Here is a 27538-nt window from a genome sequence, read left to right on the forward strand (position 1 = left end):
TTAAGGGTATTCTTTCCCCAGCCAGATTTCACAAGCATTTCCATTCCATCCTTCCCAGCACTCACAGTTTCCACAGCTACAAACACCATTGCCTAGAATAGAATGAATAAAGGGTAATTATCATAATTGAAATGTACTACATTAAAGTGTGTTTTATGGGAAGTAAAAAGCCATGCTAAAGTAGTTGTTCCTTTATTGTTCCCCCACCCCACTCCCTTTTTTTTTCCCTTTGGAAGGAAGCAATTACTGTACCATTGCAGTAAGAAGCCACCCCAAACCTACACTTACAAAGCATTAATAGCATTTTCTCAATAATTCCATCAGCAGTATAGCAAATATTGTAATTGTGTATTGTTCAGTGAAATTGTGTACACCACTATTTGTACCCAGCTGGTGAGGCTCAGTGTTCACACTGTGCCTCCAGGTACAAGGTAAAACAGGATTACTTTTAACTATTATGCACAAAGAAAAAGTCACTAAAAGTTACCAACAGAATAGCAGTAAAACCATCACTTTGAACATGAAAAACTTTCAGCCTAAATTCTCAGAGGTGCTATAAAAATAAGTCATATCTTAAATTCTCCGTTACATGAGAAATGTGTTGGTCCTATTTTGCAGCAAGGAAGTATTAAGTATCGAGGCCTATATATTAATTTTATTTAAATATTTTTTATGACTCTTGGATGCTCAACTTGAGACCTCTACAGCCTGGGTTTCCAATGTGGCCTCCTCTTCCTACTGACTTTATGAAGATCCATGGATAGCCATTACAGCTGAAGACAAGGCTGCTATACTGGCTACTTGCCTCCTGAAAAGGACCCTTGCTAATAGGGCTAGCTGGAAGACACAATTTACTAGTGTGAGCCTTCCCACTCTCACTCTAATTGGCCTGAAGATTTTTTCCACATCTAGTAATTGCTCCACAAAGATTTTCTAAAATTAAGATTTGTTACAGGAAGCAGCCAGTGAGTTAATTTAACAATTCCCATGCTGCTCCTTGTCACTGTGTTTGCCATGAGGGTTTATTGGCAGCCTGCCCATTTCTATCTGCATCTGCCACCTGAACCCTCAGACAATGTTAAGGTGAAGCTGCTGGAATCATTAGCTATCACGTCATAAGAAAAGCTGTCGGGTATTTCAGCCTCCCACTGAGAATTGTCTGGTTGCCAGGAAGCTCTGTTAACCCACACTACTATGCCTCTCACCTACCAGAGATCACGAGCTGAGTGAATTTTGTCTGTCACTTGAAAGTATTATACACATAGAACATTCAGTGAAAGAACAAAGGCTAAGGAAACCTCATGATCGCAATGCTGACACTACGTCCTTTGCCAAAAAAGCAGCAACTTGTTGCCTATGACAGTGAGAATTGTTGATGGATTTTGTAGCTGGCTTACTTATTTAAATTCATACTCAGGCTTTCAACTGTTGTTTTGAAACCTTAAGTTGATTATCATGCTGCAAGAAACAATTATAGCAGGTTTGTATAACCAGCAAATATGCTTCCTCTGTCAGTGGGGAAAGAAGAAGCTGAGCTTTGTCTAACATAATTCCCATCAAAGCAGTTTGTTTCTTGAAGCAATTAAGTGCTAGCCTATACTGCACCTGTGCAAATGAGTCCATCATGTTTGTCACAGTCTCTGTCATCACATTCACAGAAATCACCCGAAATGTACCATTCCTGGGGTGAACAGATGCACTTTCCACAGTGGCAGGAACCTGAAATCACAAAAACTATTACTAGCAGTCAAAGTGCACTGGCATTTTCAGACTAGAAAATAACAACCCCAGGCACACACGTGCTCATGTGTGCATATGCACGAAATTGCTGCTTAAGAGGCTATTGCATAAAAGAAAATCATCATGCTAAAAGCCTTTTGAACAAAAGGATTCTTTTGGCATGGGCTATAGTATGGTGGGATGTTACTACTAATGCTTCAATCCTGCTATTTCACTTAATCAGGACTCACATTTTGAAGCTTTTCTTTTGGTTTCAGAGACCTACAATCAGGGCTTCTCTTCCCAGTAACTGTTCTTTTATTTTTTTTACTAGAAAAGCTAAAATTGTCCCTGACCCACTGTTACTGAAGGCAATGAAATCACACCCAGGAATAAAATGCTCTTCCTGATCTAAAGCCTTTAGGGGTGAGTTTCCAAAAGATCAGTAGTGCCTAAGACTAACATTTAGACCCCCAAATCCTCCTCACCACCAATGAAGCTGCTCCACCTCCCGTGGAATAACTAAATATTTGCTCTGTGTCAGAGTTTGTGCTTGTAATGGTGGTTCAGCCCTTGGCTCATTTCTGCACAGTACCCTAATGGCCCTTGTTGGGACAAACTGCTCTTCTCCTCCTCAGGTCTCACCCCACAGGCAAAGGAGGGACTTTATGGTGATGATTGGGTGATGCCATAACCCACAGAGCACCAGAAACTCCTTCTAAGACAAAACTTGGAGACAGGAAAAGGTTCATGGCTCTGAATCCTGGAAAGTGACAGCTGCTCCCAGACAATCGTGTCAGGAAGCCTCTAGCCTCAAAAGGGTGTGGAAGAGGCTTTTCTGCGACTTGAAATGCCACTAGGGGGTAATCCTTCATCCTGGATTTGGCTTTTCCAGGTCCCATCTTCAGCAGCCTGACCCTATACAGAGTTCAGATATTTAAACACTGAGGTGGGGCACTAACTGTTGAGCAGAAATCCTTTTGTCAACTTAGCCTGAAGAATGGATTACAGGAGAAATCAATATTTTTAAAAATTAGCAGCCCAAAGAAATTATAGCAAAGTATACACACACAGTTTTCAAACACGGGAGAAAGAGTTTTAAAAAAAGGTACTAAACAAGCTGTTGATCTTTAACAGAACATGCTTATAAATGAGTTCAATGCAAATGAAAATCCTACCTGCTTGCAATATTTCCAGAATGATTCCATTAAAAATCACCATGTGTTTAATGCAATATTAAAAAAAATTATATAGAAGGAAGCTTGGTTATGTCAGAATTTAACCTGAACAGAATTCACAGGTTATTTAACTGGCCTGAGCAGAAGTCTATTAAATTATGCTTTTCCAGTTCTTTCAGGGACCTCTGAATAAAATCCATAGGAATAATCCTAATACACTTTAAAAAAAACAACAATTTCCCATAGGTCTTTCCCACAAATACTGAAGTGCCTCTGATCACTTAAACTTAATGCTTTAAAACTTCAGAACAGCCTCAGCAGAGAATCTAATTTTTAATTAAATATGTAATTTAATGTTTATGTTAAATGCACAAAAATTAACTCATTGCCTAATTTTAGGGAAATGCTTTAACTGGTAACATATGGAACATGCAAATATATTCAGGAAGAGCTAGTGATTGGAACATTTGTGGATGGGAGCATTTGATTAAGTATCTCCTTCTTCTGTGAGTTCTGAGTATTGCTTACTGAGCCACCAGCACAGAAAATATTGACATTCCCTACAAGGATAAAAATTGCTATAGTATAAAGAAGCAATGGAGGATACATATGACATGTTTGCTGTATAAGAGGTACACTAAGACATACTTGAGGGCAATTTAAAGCAAATGTCTCTGTATATACAAACTGCAAAGTACTGATAGCGGAAAATAAGGAAGACTATCATGAGAATTTTAGTGAAACTAAAGCAGTTAATAAGGGTGTTACATTGTAGGAAACCTGAGGTGATTCTGCATAAGCAAGCACTGATGCTGCTGTTGAGGGATGCCCACAATGTTTAAAACCATTTTGCAGAAGATACAGCAAATTTAACACCAAGTCAACCAAGGCAAGTCAAGCTCCATAATGCAAAATCTGTTAAGGAGAATGAATGTATCTAGTCTTTTCCCTGAACAGAGCATGCTGCTCTGGGAGGCTCCTCAGTTTAATTAAAATGAGTCTAATGAGTTGCAGGGTGTTTCCTGGGATCCCAGCCAGATCCTCTCAGATGGGATTTGGCTCATTACCTTTCCTGCATCCTGCACCGCTACAGTGGCCATATGCAGCTCTATATTTACTGCCAGGGAGGCAGCAGCGTGGTGGGTGGTGCTGTTTGCCTTGGGAAGAGCTTTTACTACAGGTGGCACAGTCAACCAGCCAAGATTCTGAAAACAGCCAAGGAATGTGAATGTCCAACTTCGCTTATATTAACAGAGTGCAATTTTCTGACAGGCTTCAGTAGTTATCTGCTGAAAACCAGGACTCCTCACAGTCTGTTAAATCCTACATCCAGAAATGCAAACTCCCTTCGGTCCATTATAGCCCTTGAATATCCTGGCTAGGTTTCCAGCAAAGAGGGAATAACCACCATTAGCACACAGGTTCAAGATTCCCTTTATATTTGACCAGCACCATTATTTGTTTCTCATTGTAATGAAACCAATTTGCCATTTTGGCCTCTGGATAATGCTGGTCACACTAGCTATGAAGAGCATTTTAAAGTACGAGCGTCCAGTAAGACATGATTTCCAGATACATAGCTAAGCATCTAGAATAGGAACAGACAGGAGACAGCAGCCTCCTTGAATGTTTACTGACCACACACTACTGAAGTTATCTTAGACAGGTATTTCTCTGCTGGGACAAGCACTTATATGTGACCAGCTGACCTACACTAAAGCTGCTATAGCATCTAATTTAACACACCTTTATTATACTGGCTCTCCTCAGGGCTTTCCAACACACTGGAAGCTTACATGTGCTCATGGGCTGAAGAAACCTAACACAAAATATCCTGCCACTGTTGCTGAATATGGATTTGGGGTCACAGATTCACAAAATGGGTAAGGTTGGAAGGGACTACAGTGGGTCACCCAGCCAAACCTCCCTGCAGGAACAGAGTCTTGCTAGAGCACATTGAGCACGATTGGGTCCAGGCAGTTCTTGAGTATCTCCAGTGAGGGAGACTCTGCAACCTCTCTGGGCAATCTGTTCCAGTGTGCAGTTATCCACACAGTAAAATTTCGTCCTCATGTTCAGGGAGAATTTCCTGTGCTTCAGTTTCTGCTTTTTGCCTCTCATTTTACTGCTTGTCACCAGTGAGAAGAGTCTGGCTCCATTTGTCAGGTTTGTAATACCCATAGGAAATAAATATTGTTCAACAGTCAAGTACTACCCTAGAAAGTCTGGGCTTTTGGAGCCTCCATTCATGCATTCATGTTTAAAAGCACTACCTGCCTGCTGCTGGTGACAACCAAGAGCAGCTTTCAGACTGCTCCAGATTACATCAGCAACCAAAGGCCAAACCACCTCCTGGGCAGCACAGCCAACAGAAGGAAGAAAAATCCTTGATGTGTCTGCAAATTCCTGCCAGATTACCTGCTCTCAAAGCATCAGAGTAAATTGTAGCCCTAATATATGTGCCCAAAGCTAATTGTTCTCAGAGTAAGACCCATAGGCTGGAATAAATAGCTGTCAGACATCCTGACAGAAAGGTATCAGATAATACAAATATTTTAAAAGTCAACATGTTTATATTTATTTAGAATCTTACATAGTGCATTTTATTGTTGATAAGCATATTCCCTCACCTTCCATTTCTCCAGTAACACACCATTCTCTTACATATACACTAATTTAAAGATATCAATATCTTCTGGAAACAAGAGAAACAGTGCAACTTCCTTATTTTCTATGACATTGCATCAGCTGGGGGGAGGGAAGAAAATTAAAATGAAATGATGCAGTGGGGGAGAAGTGATGATATAGATGGATGAAGGCCAGGCTGGAAACCCCATTTAAATTTCCTTTGCACTGAAATAAAAGTTACCAAAGGGAAAACTGGAAATCTGCCTGATGTAGAAGGCTCCTAACTGTTATTACCAGTTGGCAGGTTTCTTCCCTGTCTATGCAAGGGAGGTACAAAAAGAGGAAATGGCACATATAGTAAGAGTGAATGCATTCTAGCCTCCAGCCAGTCCCACCACCCATTTTTTGTCTATTCTCTTTCAGACATATTATGTACAAAAATAGGCAGTTTGCACTATGGGGGAGCTAAAAAGCCTTCTTTCCATTAATGCAATTTCCTAGCCTGAAAGACTGCAAGGTAAGAACCTCAGAGAACAATTTCAGATAATTATCAAGATTTTCTAACTTTTATTCTTCCCTGTGGCAGGTTTTTATAGCTGAACTGAAGCTGATGCAACCACCAGAATGAAAATTAGTAAATGAGAAAGTTTTTAGGATTCATTTGTGGGGGCTACAGATGTCTACTTTTCCTTTGCTGCTGTGTTGGGGAGCAGGGTGATTAAGTATACCAAATGTTGCTGTTAAACACTCTCCTCCACTTACTGTTGCCCAATATATTACATTTGCCATCTTTCCCACTGCAGTGTTACTGCAGGTTGTGCCCCTTTCCCTCAGACTGGATGGAGCACTAACAGTTAGTTTATAATGTACAGCTGTTCCATGCAGAGCATCAGCTAAACACATACAGGAAATTATATGCTACTAACAAATTGCATAGGAGAGCAACACTGCTGAACATGTACCCTGCAGTGGGTGTTTGGCAAAATGGATGTAAGTGCATTACGGAGCCAAATATAACATCCTTTTAATAATAGATGCCTTTGAAAGAAAGGGTTACTAAACAACAACCCACTGCCATGAACATTTGTCTTCCAGAACACGATCGCTTTCCTCTGGCAGGGCACTGACATGGGGGAGCTCAGCTGCCAGTTCTTACCCTTCCCCGAGCACAATACTCCATCCGCCGACTCGCAGAGACTTCTGCTCTCCTCCTCTGTCATGTTGCACTTCCTGGAGTGCTGGCACAACTTCCCAAACCATCCATCCTGGCAAATGCATCGGCCGCACAAGCAAATCCCATGGCCTGTAATGACACCAAGGGTGGTTATGAGCAAGACAAGCAGACACTAGTGATTGTGGTCACAGCTGAGATCATTTTCAGACCTCAGCAGTGTGAAGTGTGTGCTATGGGATAGACAGACAGATGGATGGACAGCACAGCTTCTTGGCAGAATGGCCTTCTTCAGTCCTCTCATTCTTGTATTTAACAGGATGCCTCAGTAATGTGCAAAAAAACAAGTGAGGGAAAGGTCAAAGAAACCCTAGACATAGGTCAAAGAAACCCTAGACATGGGTCAAAGATAGACCCTAGAAGTTATAATCAATGCTTAAAAAAGGGGGGAAAAAGATAAAATATAATTTTTTGAGAATTAGATTAATAAGAAAGGAAAATAGTAAATAGCTGAAGAGTAAATAGTTGAATAGTAAGCTGAGTAGAAAATCTGGCCAGGAAGAAGGGAGAAGTGACAACAAATGCAGACAAGAATACAGGAATGGAGGATAGAAAAAAAAGGAAGTAAGAAATGTCTCCCAGACAGAATTTCACTTTTCAGTTTAGAATAATATTTCTGTAGCAGAAATAATAATTACTTAGCTAATCTGTTTACTGGGCTTAAAAGAAGCAAATTATACGACGTACCCGTTACTTTTGTCCTATCCTACCTGCTATGTAGGGCAAGGGAAGAGAAACGAAGGGACTGAGATAATTTGGGAGCATGGGCTGGGAAGAAGGGAACAAGCAGTAGGAGTATCTGACAAAGCACTGAGCTGTAGGATGCTCAGAAGCAAACTGGCAATTTTGGTTTTCTGGTTTGAGCCAACAGTGCAACTTTGTATTGTAAACCAGGAGGCAGCACTGGTAGAAACCCAGAGGAGAGACAAACCTTGTAGTTTGCTGTAAGTGGAATTCCTTAAAGTTTCACTGATGGCTGAATACTTTAGTAATTTAAATTAGAAAATACTGGAATCTCCAAAGTCTTGGAGCTGTCATTTATGGTATCTAAACATTCAAAATAATTTTGGCATACCAGGCCCTGTGTTGATATTTGGGGTTTTTTTTATCTTTTTACCTATACAGTTTTAAAAGCTTAGCAATTTGCAGCAAACAGGGTTTACCATTTACCACATAAAATTTGACTTGCATTTTTCTGCAATGACCATTCATCTCCTCCTTTATGCCACGTAAATCCTCAAAACATAAAGGATTCTTTTGTCTCAAGTAATCCATTTCATAAAAATCATATTCATTTCCAGCTAACACCAGCTAGGGCAGCTGCAGCTCTTTGGATTTCGCATCCATTGGGGTGATGTGTATGTAAGTGCTTAGCCCAGTGCTTGTTAACTCCTAGCTGTCTCCTGTGTGTGTGATAGCCTGTGAAAAAACTGCTTTACACAGTTTAGTTGTGTATATCTCCCCTGCAAATCATAGAGTCATAGAATCAACCTGGTTGGAAGAGATCTCAGAGATCATCGAGTCCAACCCTACCGTGGTTACTAGACCATGGCACTAAGTGCCACATCCAGTCTCAGCTTGAAAACTACCAGGGATGGTGAATCCACCACCTCCCTGGGCAGCACATTCCAATGTCTGATCACTCTCTCTGTAAAATATCTCTTCCTAATATCCAACCTAAACCTTCCCTGGCAGAGCTTGAGTCTGTGCCCTCTTGTCCTGCTGCTGGTTGCCTGGGAGAAGAGACCAACCCCCACCTGACTCCAACCTCCTGTCAGGGAGCTGTAGAGGGTGATAAGGTCTCCCCTGAGCCTCCTCTTCTCCAGGCTAAACAACTCCAGCTCCCTCAGCCTCTCCTCAGACATAACCTGAATAGTTAAATCAGCATTTTATCATGTTAAGCAATTCATTTGGGCCAGACTTCTTCAATTAGGGATTTTTCTTTACCCCTAACCATTCATATTCAGTAGAGCTACTGAAAAGCACTGACCTATCTTCATTTCAGATTTAACATAAACCAGTTACAATCACAAACAAATTGTATTGCAGTGCAATAGCTCTGAGACTACAGATTTGCATTCATAAAAATCTATGTTAATGAACTTTTAATTATTAAATAATATTTTAAACATTAATCTCAAATCTAGAATAAAGACTTTGATGGAGGAGAGGCAAAGGAGAGAAAAAGAGGGCAATAGAGATATTGTCATTTTGTTTGGAATTATAAATCCAATAGCCATAAGTGTGAAATATGAATGCAGCAACAAAACGAGCTGTGACTGATTACTCACAGGGGTCCATGATAACCCAAACCAACCAGAACCAAACTGGACACCAGGATGAATTATTTCTTACTATGCCTGGAAACAAAATTTTGTGGTTGTGGGAAATCTCAGTTGTGACTACTCATGCAGCTGTTGTCAGAGCTCTCAAAAAACCTGCATGATCATTTTCTAATACAAAAGGCACCACTACATGGGAATGCCAGTGTGATGAAAAAGGTGAAGTAATCATTACAGAGGAAACTGGTTCTTCTTAATAAACTAACTGATTAAAACCAGATGATTTTCCTGAAGGACAAGCTGAGGCCAGCTCCAAGCAAAATTTGGCACCTCAGGAACACAAGTTTCTCAAACAAATATAATATAATGTGTTATAACTGGATGAAAAATAAGAAGTTTTAAATGTGTACTAGGAATATGAAAAATCACAACATAATGCAGCATCCTTTATATGGAACACTACAGTAAATGAAACAAATATTTCTCCTTGTATTTAAATAGAATCATTATTTCCTTTTTTTTTTTTTAATTGCAGGACTTTTCATTATATTATTAACAGAAGAGAATATTAAACAACATCTATCTGGGAGAAATATTTCTCAGTGAGAATTTACCCTTCATTACCCTGCCTAAATATGCTAAACAAGTTGGTAAAAACATTACTGGAACACTGATTCTTATTTTTTAGATTTTATTGAATATCAGGAGAATGCCATAAGACTGGAACAGTTGTGACAACTGCAGTTAGAGGAGCCTAAAATAAATGTGAAGCAACTTTCAAAGAAGTTTGTTTGTTTGTTTTTCAATAGGCTAAGCAGATTCAGGCCTCGAAGCAGAGAAAGTGGCAAAGAACTTCGAGACCTGTGTCAGCTTAGGCTATTGAAAAACAAACAAACAAACAAGCAAACAAAAAAAAAGGGCTAAGAATTGTTTTAGCAGGATCTGGACTTCCTTCTTTGAAGGTACTGGAATGGGGATTCTCAAACTACCGGAGAATGACAAAGCAAAAAAGAACAGCTGATGCTGACTAAATCATTTAAGGAACGAATCAGCATTTCAAACAAGGGTGATGACTGTTGGAACAAAGCTCCAAGTGATCAGAGCACGACCTGCTCAGAGTCAAGTCTTTTGCTGCACACAGACTTCAATGTAGGCAAAGCAAGGATATAGTGCAATGGCTATATATAGCCTAAAATACAAGGTTCAACAGAAAAGCCTCTTTTGGATTTACAAATTAGTATCTAGCAATCAATCACTCTAAATGTTGATGCACTAGCAATTCCCTTACTGCTTGTTTGAACAGAAAGATTAAATTAAAATGCATTTTACTAACCTAAATCGCATTTCAGGCTATGTGAAAAGCTAATCAAACTATGTTCTCTGTACATCTATGTAAAGTCTTGGCTTTTCATACACCTACACAAATGTCTGGGTGACCAGGAGAGAAACCTGTTGTGCACTTAAAAGAAAAAATGAGAAAAATTAAAATTAGTTAAGCAAACCCACATCGATTTAATACAGATGATACCATGCCATTAATACCTATACTGGATACATTAGTCACTCATATCTAATATCTGCTGATCCTTTTGAATTTATCTGGTGCTGCCTCTGGATGAGCCTCAGAACTAGGAGGAAGCAGTTAAGCCAAGGACACAGGGATTGAATCATTAACTCTCTACTTAGTGTTGTCAAAATAAAACCCTAAATCACACTAGTTTTATGCCAGGTAGACTTCTCCACTACCTAATACAGTTATTTTTACTTTGTAGCTAGCCCTAGTTTTACATGTGTTTGAACTGTGTTTGTTTTAGTTTTCTTTTCCAAAGGAGAATAAATTGCATTTTTCACTAACAAATACCGTAATAAAAATTCTCTATTAAATAGTATGAAAATGTCTAGTGAAATTCATAACAATTACATGTTCTTCAGATTCCTCAATCAAAGGAACATGGTCCCTGCTCTAAAACCTTTCCAATAGCACACATGAAAAACCTGTTGGTTAGGAAATTACAGAGAAATTTCTGGTTCTATTCAGATACCTAGTGCCATTGGACATACCCTAAGGACATCCTTGTGATGGTGGCAACTGTGCAGGTGCACCTGTGTCCTTGTGGAGCCAAGCTGAGATCAGGCAAAGGTAGGTTTGGGCATCAAAAATGGTAAAAGGCTTTCCTTTAGGCAACTGAAGACTTAAAAATTATGTCCCATGTAGTCTGAGAAGCCATGGCAGAGTCAGGAGCTGAATTCATATTTTTGAATTTTCATACTAGTCGGTGCCAAAAGCTGTCTTTGTTTGGGAGATAGATGGGTAACCTTCTTCTCTCCTAATTTGGTTTTTAGGTCTATTAAAGAGTTCCATAAATGTCCTGTGTACCTCTGGGTTTTTAAAGCAACATTAATACAAGAAATGAGGAACCTGTCTGACAGCAACTTCACCATAATATTAATACTTAGCTTTGCTTAATGAAGCACATAATTAATCATAACTCTCATTTTTATGGTTATGGTCTTCTTGGTCCTCATAAGAACATGTTATCTGAAAAGATCATGCTTCTGCTTCACTGAAGAGATGACAAAATTAAATGTCATTCATGATTGCTGCAGTATGGACCTAGAACTTTCATAAAGAAAGAATTTACATTTTCTGCTATATATCTTATATATACATATATATGTAAAAAGAAAGTAAGGCAGTACTTCCTCTAAATCCAATTATTTATCCTGGCTGGATAGTAATAAAAATTTTATATTCAAAGGAATGTGTCAATTAGGGGCAACTTATACCAGTCTTTTGAGAGGCAACCTTTCCTTTGTACATTCTGGTGATGACTGTGCAATCCTAGAATCCTTCTCTAATTATGAATGTTATCTGGAAGCTTCTGTCTCTGTTTGAAAGGTTTAAATCTGGAAGCTGGGACTTGGGGCTTTAACTCTATGTATGCCTCATAAACTCCAGCTTTTCCCTTGCTCTCTGATGACACATAGAGACCTAAGCTGGAAATCTAATGACAGATTCGAATGATGTATGAATGGAAATGTGTAAGTAGGCATCAGAAGAAACACCTGAATGAGGTCAAACCCATGACCTACATTGATAACCAACAATACATTCACAGGAGTAAAACTGAGTGCATTATTTAGACAAAATAAGGTCTGCACTCTCATAAAACAATGATATGGTGACTGACATGATGACTTGTTGGCAGAAGACTGTGTGCTCAACAACAAAAGATGTCAGTGCAGAGAGAGTGCATAACTTGTGTCATTCCTTTCCTCCTGTCCACAACAAGAACAGCATTGTCCTAAGGATGCCAAATCAGGAAGCACAAAAAAGAGGCATCAGATTTGCCGGAAGCTTACAGAGATGAAAGTAAGCAAAATTGTGACTCAAAAAGATCACCCTAAATTATGGGTCCTAAACAATATCAAAGACGTGTTTAAAGACCATTTTGTTCTTGTCAGTCAAGCTGAGATGAAAAGACCTACTAGGAACTTGATGGGCAGCTGTCGTGGTTTAACCCCAGGCAGCAGCCAAGAACCACACAGCCTCTCACTCACTCCCCCACCAACGGGATGGGGGAGCAAATTAGAAGGGTAAAAGCTACAAAAACTCATGGGTTGAGATAAAGACAGTTTAATAGACAAAGCAAAAGCTGCACACACAAGCAAAGCAAAACAAGGAATTAATTCACTGCTTCCCGAAGACAGGAGGTGTTCAGCCATCTCCTGGAGAGCAGGGCCCATCACACATAACGGTTCCTTGGGAAGACAAGCACCATCACTCCAGATGTCCCCCCTTCCTCCTTCTTCCTCCCACCTTATATACTGAGCATGATGTCCTATGGTATGGAATATCCCTTTGGTCAGTTTGGGTCACCTGTCCCAGTTGTGTCTCCTCCCAGTCTCCCATGCATCCCCAACTTCCTTGCCAGCATGGCAGTATGGAAAGCAGCAAAGGCCTTGACTCTGTGTGAGCTCTGCTCAGCAACAACAAAAACATCTCTGCATTATCAACTCTGTGTTCAGCACAAAACCCAAACATAGCCTCATACTAGCCTCTATGAAGAAAGTTAACTCTACTTCAGCTCAAACCAGCACAGCAGCATCTCTTGTCCATCTTCTGCATCACACAAAAGTGATCCTGACCAAACAATTAAATGCAGACACTTTGATGCTTGTATGTGGGCTTGAGAAAGAGAGTGAATGAAATTAATGAAAGAATGTGTCTGAGTGGTGAAAATCAATTTACTTGGAGATTTTCTTAGAAGAATACTAACTTCACCTCCCATAAAGTCTTAAGTAGAGTTTTGATGCACTGTTTTCCTACACATAGAGAGAGAGACGTGAAGGTAAACTTGAGTAAGGAGTGAAATATGAATTACTTCAGCATTTTCTCCAACAGTAAGTCCAGCATTTCTAAGCCTTTATACTACAGGCAGAATTTCAAATTAATGAGAACTAATGCCTTTTACCAAAAAGAGTTGGTATATACAGATGAAAAAGACAGCTGCATTTACTCTTTGATGTGACATGATATTACGCAACTGGATTCCCTACAGTGTACAGTGTACAGTGTACAGTGTACAGATTGTGTTTTGATGAGGATTGTATTTTGATGTGCTGTGGCCAAATTAAATAGTGGTCAAAGTGGATTTGCTTGCTTCAAGATAAATAAATCAGACTTCTCGAAGTATTCTATTGTCACCTATCAAATAACTGTTTTACTGGGATGATCTGAGTCTTAGTTGCTTTTTAGTGTTGAGGACAGTCCAAGCATCTATGAATAAACATTAAAAGGTCTCATCAAAGGTGATTTTCTAATTGGTGGCCCACTATTTGATGCACAGAATGATACACTGACATAAAACAAAATGGGAGCATCCCTAGAAATATGTAAGATCCCTGTTACAAGTTAGCTCTTACGAGTTTAGACCTTTGCTAATGGTCCTAGTGATGAACTCATGTAGAGCTTTAACCAACTTTTTACTACTTTTGTTGGGTTTGGTTTTATTGTAAAGTTTTTAATCAGCACAATTCCACAGGAACTGCAGAGGACCCTAAAGGGCTTTTGTTTCATTCCTTCGATGATTGCTACTTTGCTGCTAAAAGAACTCACAGCTACACCAATAATCATAGAATCATAGAATCAACCAGGTTGGAACAGACCTCAAAGATCATTGAGTCCAACCCTACCGTCGTTACTAGACCTAGTGCCACATCCAGTCTCATGTTGAAACGATGAGTCCAAAGAACAAATCGAATGGTCCAAAGAACAAGTCAAAGTGAATGGAATTAAAAGCATTATCAACTAACAAAAACCAGCATTATCAAATCAATTTCAAATTGTTCTTTACTATTCTGAGTTCTTGTTGTCTGCCTGCCCTCAGTCCTGAAAGAAGACAGAAAATAATGCACAACAGTCAATCCAGTGAGGTGGAGCAGCCAATAATGACATCACTGAAAAACATAACAGGACACAGTAGGAAAATAAATAACTCTTGAAAGCTCAGGACACATCTACAGCTAGCAGGACAGCCATAACATCAGAGTGAAGAGAGAAGCATCTCTGAACAGGATACAGGACAAGCAAATTTCAAGCCTGGTGTACATCAGTGACGTAGTCTTGTCAAGAAAGAACTTGCAGTCAAACCTGTGGTTCTCTGGTCATGTGTGTGAACCAAAACCATTTAACTTGCACATGAAAGACTCAATGAACCAAGTAAAGCCAAAGGAAATATGTTACTAAATATTTCTGTGAATCAACACTGCACTATAGCTGTAGCAGTCTTATATTACTGAAAAAAATGAACTGTATGGATGGGCCTTTAGGTAGAACATATCTATCTCAAAAAGGCTGCATAAGAGCTCTCCTCCAGCCATAACATATTGAGTCTCTGTGCAGAGGCACAGTCAAAGGAAAGGGAACACAAGGGAAGGATGTGGAAAGCAGGAGGGTCACACCTTCCACTCTACTGGGGTGAGACTCCACCTGGAGTAATATGTCCAGCTCTGGGGTCTCCCAGTCCAAGAAAGACATTGACGTGGTCGAGCAGGTCCACAAAAATGCCACAAAAATGGTCAAAGGGATGGAACACCTCTCTTATGAGGAATGACTGAGAGAGTTGAGATTGTTTAGCCTGGAGAAAAGAAGGCTCTGGGGAGACCTTATTGTGTCCTTTCTATATTATAAAGTGATACTATAAGAAAGAAATACTTTTTACCGAGGTCCATAGTCACAGAACAAGGGTTAATGGTTTTAAACTGAAAGAGAGTAGAAGTATCTTGGGCATAAGAAGAGATTTATTTTTTTTACAATTAGGGTGTTGAGACACTGGAACAGGTTGCTGAGAGAAACCATGGATGCCCCATCCCTGAAAATGTTCGAGGCTAGGGTGGATGGGGCCCTGAGCAGCCTGGTCTAGTGAAAGGTTCCCTGCCCACGTCATGGGTGTTGGACTAGATGGTCTTTAAAGGTCCTTTCCAACCGAAACCATTCTATGACTCCATAATTATATGAATCAATTTCTAACAGCAGAGTGTTGTGAAATCTATGCCTAGTCCTTCTGCAACCTCTGTCTTTGTGGAGATGTAATGTCTCTATTCCTGGTACTGCATTGATGGACAGCTGAATTTTTAAGTGAATGACTCACTACAATCATGCAGAAACATGGTAATAGGGTCTCACTTGGTTGTACCCTAATTTATCATATCTTTCGCCTCGTGTCTTTCCACTGTGGTGTGGACAGCTGGTCTGGAAAGCAAGCTATTAATCAATCTCTGCTGGTCAGAGGAGGCCAGTAACAATTCTTATTCAAATCATTTAGGTTGTCATTCACATTTCTCATTTCAGCATGCATTTAATCTGAAAACACCAGTCTTCATTCTTTGCACTTACAGGCACTCAGTGCTCACTGTCAGGCCCTGCACATTCACAGAGTCCAGCTTATAATTCTCTGAAGACAGATTTACTAGCAAGGGCTTATGTCCTGACAGTGATTGCCTAGGTAGCAACAGTGGTGGAAAAACAGTAACAAAAAGAGGACAAGGAAAGAGAAAGGAATAAGCAGTTTAGCAAGAGGTGTGAAGAAGTTCAGGCTGAGATGGTAGATGGACAAACCCAAAAGAGAGATGTGTGTGCTATTAGTGCAAAATTCATGAGAAATTCTATGAACAGAGAAGCTGCAAAAGAGGAAATAAAATCAAGTTAAAAGTGCTAGAATGTCCTAAAAAGAGAGGTATGGGAAATATCATATAACAAAGGAAGCATTCAAAATGTTGCCAGGAAAGAAAGTGATACCAAGCGAAACATTTGACTATTTCTAAAGAGTAGAGCTAAAACTGTCAGTAGCATCAGAGGCTATTGAGGGTCTGAAAAGGATAACAGTGACAAAAATTCATATATTTGGTCAGAAACTCTGGGAGGAGATGTTTCAATGGAGCTGCAGGAAAGTTGAAAACGCATAATTGTCAAATGACTCATGAATCTGAAGGTGAGCGCTTGTTAGATGGCTGTTGAACAGAAAGATGCAAATGATGGGGATCATCTGAAAATAAATTTTCTCTACTTATTACTTACATCTAAATATTCCTCTACTTAGTATTTACACCTAGATAGGTGCTCCCCTAGCTTATTTGGGAGGGGGGTGGCCTCCCCCCAGAGAGAGAGAGAAAAGAAAGAGGCATAAGGTAAGAGAGGGAGAAAGAGAAGAAATTAGGGAAGAGCCACTTGAAATTTCACAGCTCCAGCACCCAAGAGAAGGAAAAGTGGTGCATGGAAGAGAACTGTGAGATTAATAAGACATCAGTTTGTTAACTTGAATCCCAGTGCACTTCACATGGAAGAACCAAAAATGTGCAAACAAAGAAACACTTCTGTGTCATGGGGACAGAACTAGAGGAAGTGGACACTAGTTCTTGTCTGTAAAAGAACAAACATGGATAGAATGATGCAATAGCAACAACATAGGAACTTGCTTCAAGGAGTATATTACAACTAAATCCAGAATAATCTAAAAATATCTTAAATTATATTTAGAAATATAATATACAGAACAAGAAATTAAATAAAAAGAATAAGAAAAAAACAATCTGGCAATTATTTGTGCCTAAAATCCCAACAGATTTACTGCATAAATCCTACAATTTGTAGAGGATGGTATTAGCAGTGGCATGACTTCTAACTGGGAAGGCTGAAACCCTAGACACCTGCTACACCTCAATGAGTTCAGACAGCTCTGAGTGAGCAAAGATGCTCTTGTCTCCCTTTAGGCACTGCAGAGGTCAGGTCAGATCTTGGTGGATTTAATCATCACCTTATGCCATGATTCCTCCTCTTGTTGTTGTTTTTTTGTAAGAAAGCCCAGGACAACAGGATTCTTATTCTATGATTGTGGGGAAAGAATTAGGAACAAGCTCAACTCCCAGAAACAGAAAAAAATCACAGGGTGAGCCTTCTGAAGTCCTGCCAGGTGCTGTGCAGTGCAATTTCAAGCAGGGCATAATCACTTGAATTGCATTTTCCCATATAATTCCTTTTACCTGGAGAGAATCATTAGTAACTAAACTAATGGAAGTGGAAAAATTGAGCTGGAGACAACAACTGATTCATAAGTTAATGACCAGGCTCCCCTTTGTATTTGCTATTTCAAAATGATGAAAATAATCTTAAAGCACATGTTTTTAAAATTAATTAATTAATTTCTGCTATTCTCTTTGGACAAAGCTATTTAGACTAAAGGGAATATGTTATTCACATAAAAGTGTGACCTAGAGTGTCTCCTGTTCTGTAGAAAATTGGGCACAGGCTCAGGTGTTGAGGTGATGAGTGGTTTAAGTCTGATGTACTCTAGTCAGCATCAAAAATTGAAATTGTCCCTGTATCCTTCCTAATAAGGAAGAATGGAATTTTTGTCTATAATTTCCAAAATGTGCAAGATCATTAGCAATATTAGCATTGAAGGACTGTTGTCAAATAGTGCAAAGTATGAATTGTGTAAACAGAAGAGATGTTTTTAACCATGGAAGATGATGAATTTTGGTTCCCAACTGTTTAATTTATAACAAATATGACACAGCTTTTCAGTGCTTTTACCTGCTTTTATGTCCTTTACACAAAATTAAATTAGAAATTATTCTTTTTGCTACGCACTGGTATTATTGAATTACAGTGAACATTATAAATTGTTATTTTGGTTGGTTAGATATTCAAACCAGAATTTTCCATACATGCCTACATCCTGCATGGCAGACACCTTGAAGAAATATTCCATGTAGTCAAAATGTTTTATGTACATAAGGATTATGAACCAATATGTTTTTTTTTACATAGAAATAAGGAATATAATACAACGTGTCATTGTTGATATAAGCTACTTTGTTAATATTGAGAATCATTAAGAGTCATTTTAAAAATAAATCTAGAAAGAGAACATTTAGGGTAAACACTACTCAAATGCTTTTAAAATACCATATGCATTTACATATCCAAAACTACCTTGAAATACTGCTAAACACCAACATACATTACTGAGAAATCACAGAGATTTTCACATTCAAGACTAAAATAAACCATCTGCATCTGCAATTAGTATGACAATATCTCTCAAACATTTTAGATTCTTTCATAATATATTTTTACTACTTTTTTAGAAATCAGGCAAATCACTGTCAGTGAATATAAAGTGTCTAAGAGCATTGCTGGTCATTAGTACCTTTAGGTATATTACAACACTCATGGTAAAACATTAGTTGTACTAAACAATTTTACTAAAGTAAAATTACCTAATGCTTCAAGTTTTCCTAAAAGTGTCTGTATTCTTCTCTAATGAACACTGATGGAATTTAGGATATATGATGGCACTTACATTTATGCCATTAGGTGTATTTAATTCACTTCAGTGTTAGCATTTCTGAAGTTTTAAAATAAAACTTCACTAACATATTTGATATTTCTAGAGTTTGTTTCTTTACAAAAATCTTCAATCTATTATTATTAGCGATGTCTGTAGTGACATTATGTTATAAAATCAGAAACAGAAAGTATAAACTATCAAGATTATGTTATGTTATGTTATGTTATGTTAAGTGAACACATACCCCCACAGACATTCCCATCTGCATTTTCACACTGTCGATCATCACATTCACAGTTTTTGCCATGAACTCTGTTGTCTCCTGGAGGAAAACAAGTGCATTGGCCACATTCACATCTACCTGTAAGAATAAACAATTGATAGAGTCATAATTTCAATAAAGTAAAAAAAAAATTACAATTAAAATTATAAAAATGAAATCAAAAAAATTAAAATAAACTCCAAAATTTATTCTACATCCTACCCCCCAAAGACAAATTCTGCATTACTTAATGCATGGACATAAACACAATTAAAAAAACAAACAAACAAACCAAAACATAGCAAACCAAAACTATCCCAACCAGAAGGAAATATATCACCGTTATATCTTAGTGGATACAGCAACAATAAGCAACTATTGGCATTCCAGGCTTTTCACATCTGAACTTGGCATAGCTGAGCTATGGCCCATGCTTATCTGCATAATTAACCTTCATAATTGATCGAAATTATTTAGCACACACCTCATAAACTCCAAAATTAATGTGATCAGAATTAAATAGTCTATGCACTATGATAGTCTCTACTCATGTAGAAACAATTCAGCAAATATTCTGTCAAGCATTTTGAAAGCAAAACTCCCTGTAATTTTCCTTGTTTAGATCTGAGGAAATAGAAGTCAAAAGTACAACCTCTGTCAGAGTCTCCCCTTCCATCAACCTGTTTACAGGAGAACTCCTCAGAGCTTAAAGGGGCAACAGATTTACCCAAGCTCCCACACATCTTCCACTTCAAAATCCTCAGAGCATTGAGTACAAAATGGTCAGATATGAAAAAAATTAAGATTGGACAGTCTTACATTGCACATATCTGAGACAAACTCAGTTCAGGCAACGTTGGTCCTAACTTCCAAGAGTTTGCCTCTGTATTTTTTTTAGTTTTTATGCAATGTTACAGTGAGAATGTTCTCAACATGACACAAACCGTGGATCATTTGATGGGCTTGGGAAAGGATGTTGCATGTAAAAAAAGGACCACCAGAGACATAGATACGGGTGCAGAAGAGCCTGCTCCTCTTGATTTGATCTAGCCACAGCATCAGAGAGGCTCACCCTGGGCCTGGCCACAGCTCTGCTGACTGCAGATCCCAAATTCACAGTAAGAGCAAATATTGCTAGAAAGTAAAAAATCCTCCAAGTGCAGCTTTTCGTTATGTAACCAGACAGTTCACAACACACTGCACTAACCTTGTTCAGCATTACTGAATGGGAAAGGACTGTTAAGGAGAACCTTAGTGGGGGTTTTCTAACTGTAGGTTTGTGACAATAAAACCTTTTAGGTTATTATACTGGCAGGTCATTCTTAATTATTTCGGTGGGTGGTTGTCCAAACTTATAACCTAAATCTCTTATATTTGTTTGTTGTTTTGTTTGCTTTAAGAAACAGTCTAATAAAGTTAGCAGGGCAGGGGGAATCCCAGTTCACTTTATATCTGCTATACCCTTCACCTTTCCAAGCCTCAATGTACTTTCAAGCTGACATTCTGTGTGCCAGGAGTCAATCTAGAAGGGCATAAAGTGCAAGAATATTTTTTTTTAAAAAGGCATGCTGATAAAAACAATTAGAGCAAATACTTCATCATAACTTTATGACATACATAGTTTTAAAACTATGTTGCATTGGTAATTATATGAGCATATTTGTAACAGAAAGAAACTTCTTTTAGGAAGTGTATCTACCACATCATGAAATACAATTGTGCTTGGTAATCATCTCAAAATTTATGATGTGATTGCCTACAGAAGAATCAGTGTTATTTGCTTGCATTCTCTAAACTAGAATTATTTGCCAAGGACAGCTACAGTAGAAATTGAAAAAAAAAAATTAGTGCTTAAGTATACAGAGCACTTAGTGGAGTCTAATTTGGCATTATCTAGGGCTATCATAGTTCCTTTCTATGCAACCACCTTAGAAAACCTGATTACTTTTACAAAACTGTCACATCACTGTTTCCCAGAGAACGTTCAGTCTCTGTAGGCAGACAGGTACCTGATGAACAGGACCCATCTGTTGTGGAGACTCTATAAAATAAACAAAAGAACCATCTTAAACAGTGGTATCCAGGCCAGATATAGCTACAACAAGGAGGATGCCTGAAGGACAATAAAATCAGATTTGGCAAGTTGCTTTGATGAAAAGAGTCAGCAAATATGGAAAACCTTCCAGAAGGCTGAGCAAAGGAAGGTCCTGAATGAGGATCCTGCATGTTCTGTAATTAAGCATTACCTTCTGTAATGCTGAATTAAATAAGTTGGAAGGTCCTGAGAGCCCAGTGGTTGGTCACTTGCACTGCAATGGGAACAGGTTCCTCTCAGCCCGTGCTGCAAGCAATATTTATGCATTTTAGTTAATGTGCTACAGTTTTACCAGCAGAAATATGGAGGGAAACCCAGTCCTTGGCAGATAGGGCACGTTTTTGTTATATGAGATACAAGCCCAGGTCGTCTTCTCAAAATCAAGCACAAAGTGAATTTATGCCCTACTTTCTCAGTCTTGTCATGTTAACTAATGAATAAAGCACCAACACATATATTCAAAAAGCCCAAATTCCTTATTGATATCTGTATCTTGTATTTTACTTTGGCTGTGTCCCAACCTAAGTTCAGAGTATGTTTTTACATCACCTGACTGCAGACCTCAAAAGATGTCTTGGAAATAGACATCAAGAGCTCAGGAAAAGGATTTCTCTGAGCTATTTCTCTACTTTTGAGTATTCAGAACTACAGTTTATAGTAGCCTGGTACACTGTAGCTGAAACTGATACTCAAATTATTAGTTGATCATTCTTTTACAAACATTATAAGTCAGCACTAGGAACATGAGAAACACTAGGAACACAACTTTATACTGGCTTAAAAAGTACATTTTGCCTCCAAAAGAGATTTTGGATAGATTATGTAATGTGTCTCACTCAGAGGAGATAATTTAACATAGAATTAAAGTCCTATTGCTTCTGAACAGCTAATTACATAGGATGTATCAGCTACTGAAATATCAGAAGTCAGACCTTATCTGTGACCTTCTTCTCTTAGTTATTGTGATAAAATACTTACCAAACAAATTCAATCATTTGAAAGTAATTTGAAGCTCACATTATACTGAAAAGGGATCAGCACTTTACTAAACATACTCTTGCTTTGTATAGAATAATAGGTTTACCATAGCAACCTGATTATACAGAGAAAGCTACTGCCAAACACATCCTAAAATCTCTTTAAATTTCAGTGCATACAGAAACAATTCAACACAGGAGGACTATAATATTCTGCACCTTCTCAACTGTCTGTGCAAGAGCTGCACTTCACAAATCTAGAATCATGGAATCATCAGGGTTGGAGGAGACCTTTAAGATCAAGTCCAATTGTTAGTAAAAAGAAATCAGTTGACACCAGACATATTATAGCAAGTGGCTTCCACTCCTCCTCACTAAATGGGGAGAGTAAATGTCATAATCTGATGGCTTCAAATGAAGGAAGGTTTATGATGGAGGTTGTATTAGCTATTAGCATTGAAAAGCTTAACCTACTTATTCCAACACAAGATTCTAAGAATAGAGTAATTATAAAGACATTTATTTGCCCACAGTCTTAACATTTCCTCACCCCTTTTCCTCCCATTGATGTCAACAGGAGTATTAACTTATTACTAATAACTGCTAGTCCTTGAAGACTGAAAAATGATCAGCTTAGGGTGGGGCTTTATGTTTTTAAGGGGAACTAAATTGCCACATCTCATCTAAATACATAAGTTCCTTAGATAACTGACTCTAGAATTCTTAAAAAAATGCCTTAAGAATTTAGCTTTCAATTTTATTCATCATTTGCTACAGAATTTTTTCATTCCTCATGTCCAGCATTTATGAAAATGTAACTAAATAGTGCCTAGATTTACATTAAACCTGCTCACAAGCAAATTGCATACATTCAAACCAATTTCCAGCTGCCTATGTAGACTGGCTGAAAGATTCTTTTGTACAGGTAATTTTCATTTTAAAGCACTGTGCTTGAAGTATATAATTTGTGTAATAAAGCATTTTTACCCTGTTATTGCCAACAAAAATGTCAGGAAGATACAGCAATGTCTTTCAGTGTAAAAATAAACACTGAATATAATAAGATGTACTTCATTGTCTTTTCCTGTCTATAATTCTACAACATAAAGGCCTTTGCTGTGCATGATGCTGAATTTTTATCTTCTAAATTAAAAAAAAATAAAGCAATTTTTATTTTTTATATTTTTTTATGTGTAAGGTATACAGTGCCAAATTGCACCTAGACAGTGGTAAAAGCAAACCATGTTCATTGGCATCTTGGAAAGATGGTGTTTCAGGCTAGTGATAAATAAAAGGGAATGTGCCTTTAGGAAGGACTTTTCTGCCCTGTGGCTGTCCCAGGCTTAACATCTGAGAGCATTACCTGTCAGAAATTGCAATTTCTTTGTTATCAAGCAATATCAGGCAACCTGAGCACATTCAGTAAAGCTGCTGTGTCTTTCTGCTGGCAGAACTCATTTCATGCTGGATGTGAATAAGATGATCTAAAATAATGTTCAGAAATGCCAAATCAGAGAAGGGGGATGGGAAGACTTGCACAGAAGATGAGCAAGTTTCAGAGGCATAGTGAGTGAAGGGAAGTAAATGTGACTGAAGGAAGTCATAGGATGCAGCAGCTTCAGGTAAGGAAAAAAAAAATTCACTGACTGGGTGGTGGAGGGAAAAAAGATCAGTAAAGGGGATAAACAGTGTCACAAAATGGGCAAACAAAATGCAATGCTTGTCAAAAATTGGGTGGACAATATCATCATGCCTTGCTTAGTCTGAGGTGTTAAGAGCACTGCACTCCAGCTGAGCTTGATCAATGTGGAGAAATTGAGAGACTCAAACAGAAAACAACTACAGACTTCTCAGTGGCCTTGCATCTTGTGTTTTGCATGTCTTATTCCCAAAATGGCCTGGAATTAATTCCCACACCTAGAATCGCTTAGAAAAAAACATGTAAGAAATATTGTGCTGACTTTTGACTGTAGACAAAAAAAAATTCTCCTTTATATGTGGAGGGATCTTTGTCTTTTAAAATGCTGGCAATGCTTGGATCTGGTTGGTTGGATGGTTTATGCCAGAAAAAGGGAGCCCTTGAAAGCATCTTTAGTATGTGCAAAAGTATCCTTGGAGCCTCTTTAAACACATGAATATCTGACTGATATCACCCAAATGATGAAAATCTGGGGATTAGTTTCTTCCAAGGATTTGGGGCAAGCAAGATATGAGCAATGTCACCTGTAACCTCTTGTTACGCTGGGGAAAATAATTTTTTCTTCTAAAAAAGCTTTATGAACTTATCTCAGTACAAGATACAGGAAGCACAAAGGATTTCTTTTCTTATTCTGCACAGGATTTCTCTATTAGACTGTTGTGGGTTTGGGATGGAGGGCCTGTTTTTGTGGAGATCTTTTGAAACTTGGGGTTTCCACAAAAGGTTCAAGCAACAAGCACTTTTTATTTCTGCAGCACACTGTGAAAAATAAAATTGTGTGTTTATCTCCTCAAACATAAGAAAAAAATGTGCTGCAATTATTACAAGAACAAGTACTTGCTCAGATTTGGATTGGTAACTAACTTTCTGTTTCTAAATCAGTATACAGAAAGCAAACATGTCTTGAGTCTACTCATAAAAAGAGATTATTTGCAGCATGACTGACCCAAGACCTCAAGTAAAGATATAAAAGCTCTAGAGAAGAGCTTAGCTGAATCATACAGGCATAAAATGAAATGAAAATTGCTTTAATAAATTTAAAGTAACTTCCAAACTTCAGATTTTTGTACTATATTTTTTCAAGAATTGTGTACGTTGAAGCAAACTTTTAGCAGTATGCTCTGAGACTTTTATTTAAATAACACCAACAGTAGCCAAAGCATCTCATTGGGTTACAGATCTCTATTTTTCTTAGTCTCACTAGTCACCTCTCAACTGTAATAACTGCATCTGCTACTACATTCAGCACTATGAACAGGGCTGAAATAATTGCAATCAACTAACTCTTATCATATAAATACATCATACACTTTGAAGACTTGTAGCTATAGCTGGTAACTTTTTTGTTCCAGGTTGCATTATCTCACCTCAGGCACATAGGTGACTTCAAAGGTCAGGGTACTTTCACTAGATGATTTTGTTGTTACACCTGTTTTTCTTTCCATGTCGTGTTCGGAAAACCTACTGCAAATCTGTGTTAAGTTCTCAGTGGCATGAGGCTGTTCAATGTTACATGGAACATCATAGTCCTACGTGAAAGGGCTGGGAGCAGGCTGAGATGCTACACAGGTGTGTGCAATGCAGCAATATCACAGTAGCCCTGCAGACTTTATGTTCACAGCTTCTCTTATCCTTCTCCTTCACGACAAGGTACTTAAACTCACATGTCTGCTTATTACCTACACTCAGTGTCTTGCAAACACTGTTGGTATAAGTATTTGGCCAAAGAAAAGCAGAAGAAATTCACAAATTAAGAAATTATTTTGTTAAAGCTGCCTGAGACTTGCCACTATTTTTTGTATGTTTTATGAAGTTGTTCAGTAAGCACCAAGCTGCCCCACATGTAATAAGGTGTGTGGGTATTTTCTCAGAAAGAAAAGATGTTTCTTTCAATCTTTTATAAACTGAATTGCTTTATGATGTGGAAGAGTGCTAAAAGGGTCTGACAATTTAGTTTTTCCTTAAGGGAGAAAAAAAACCCGAAACACAGAAAATAGCCCTAAGATAAAAAAAAAAATCTCAAGAAAAAAAAGTATGTTATCCCAAACAACACAACTCTTACAAAATGTAAGCAACTGAATATCCAGTATTGTAAAACTAAGTGTTATGCAAGAGCAATTGCAAATGGTTGAGATTTGCCCCTCATCTTTAGAACACACACCATGTATGACTGGGAGCCTAATTGCACAGTTGGCATATGGCATCGGAAATAAATCCTTTTTCTTTGTGACAGTCTAATAGTGAAATACTTCTTTAGATAAATCCACTCAACAGCACCGCTTTGCAGATTTAGCACTAGATAGTCTTTTGCAGCTCTTGCTGATCAGCACTACTGATTTGTATCTCATTTTCCATGCTGCCTTTCTTTTTTATTATATTTTCAATTTTTTTAAAAAAATTTTCCTCCTCCTTCTCTTTAAACGTTTGGGTAAGAAGCACTGCTGTGCTGCTAGTTTCCTTTATAGATTGTTAACTTATTGACATCTGCTATCATCATCGAGCCTGCTTGTCTCCTCCATCTGCCTCCTCTCAGCAGCACTGCTTTGAGCATACACTCCTTGAAGGCTGCTATTGTGTTTCTGCACAGCCAGCTGGGAATGTCTAGAGGACTTCCAGGAGTGAAGTCATTGAGAACACCCCTGCCCTCCTTGCAAGAGCAGGATTTTAGCTGTGTGCCTCACTTTTCCTGGTGACATTTTCCTCAGGCTCTCCCCTTGGGGGTGCATCCTTGAAGATTCACTCACTATATTAAGGAGGACAAGTAAAACTATGAAGGCAATTACTTCTCTGTTCAAAAGAAATGTGATAGTCAATGTCACCACACAGAGGAGAGATGTGTGAAGAAGACGAGAAAGAAGGTGGCAAAACACTTTCTAAAGAAATGTGTTGTTAAGGCAGAGAATGGTGGAAATTGAAGAGGAGGAGGAGGAATAGATTGAGGGAAAAACTAGAGAACATGGCAAATGTCACTCAGAAGATGTAAAATCCCTAGAGTATAGCAAACCATCATATGGTTTTTAACTGCCCTTCCTCCCCTCGTCTCTTTTTCATTCTTTCCCACCAAAATGCTTTCAATAACTCAAACTATCAAGAAAAACTACTGTAAGAGACGGCAATAAATCAAGTAAAGGATACACAGCATTCTACTAAAAATAACATTTTCCCCATAGAATATTAAAAATGAAGTTGTGTTTGATTTAAAGGATCTGACCTAAGAATGCTTTCCCTTCACCTTGACAACTATCAGGAAAAATAAGTCTCATTTCCCTTTCAGCCTGTCCGACTGTCTGATGCTTAGCATAAGCTGCTATAAAATATTTTCTAGCAAAACCAAACATAATAAAGAGGCACATTCCAACAGTGAAAGATATATGAAGCACAAGGCCATTGTTCAAGAAGCTGTGATGCCCTTTGAGCCACTTAGAGCTTTATACATTTGACTGCCTTATCATCCAGAGGATTGACTGCTTACCCCTTTTTTTACATGATCTGCTATGTAATGAGTCACAGCACTAATTCCACAGAGATGTTTAATTTGCAGATTAATTTACTAGAAAATGTCAATTGCTTTGTGGAAATTTAATCACAAAAATTTTAACCTTGTTCACTTCCT

At 38.3% G+C, this 27538-nt stretch overlaps 1 protein-coding gene across 1 annotated transcript in view; it reads right to left on the reverse strand.

The window, feature by feature from the left end:
* ITGBL1 (integrin, beta-like 1 (with EGF-like repeat domains)) overlaps window positions 1–27538 on the reverse strand; it is a 78516-nt gene continuing 50978 nt past the window's right edge. The window contains exons 6-9 of the mRNA XM_009077397.1: window positions 19137–19253; window positions 6682–6828; window positions 1606–1719; window positions 1–92 (exon numbers count right to left, since the gene is read on the reverse strand). Coding sequence (XP_009075645.1) covers window positions 1–92; window positions 1606–1719; window positions 6682–6828; window positions 19137–19253 — 470 coding nt within the window. The remainder of the gene's footprint in view (window positions 93–1605; window positions 1720–6681; window positions 6829–19136; window positions 19254–27538) is intronic.

Source organism: Acanthisitta chloris, unplaced genomic scaffold, assembly GCF_000695815.1.
Source record: "Acanthisitta chloris isolate BGI_N310 unplaced genomic scaffold, ASM69581v1 scaffold7116, whole genome shotgun sequence".
Classification (NCBI taxonomy): domain Eukaryota; kingdom Metazoa; phylum Chordata; class Aves; order Passeriformes; family Acanthisittidae; genus Acanthisitta; species Acanthisitta chloris.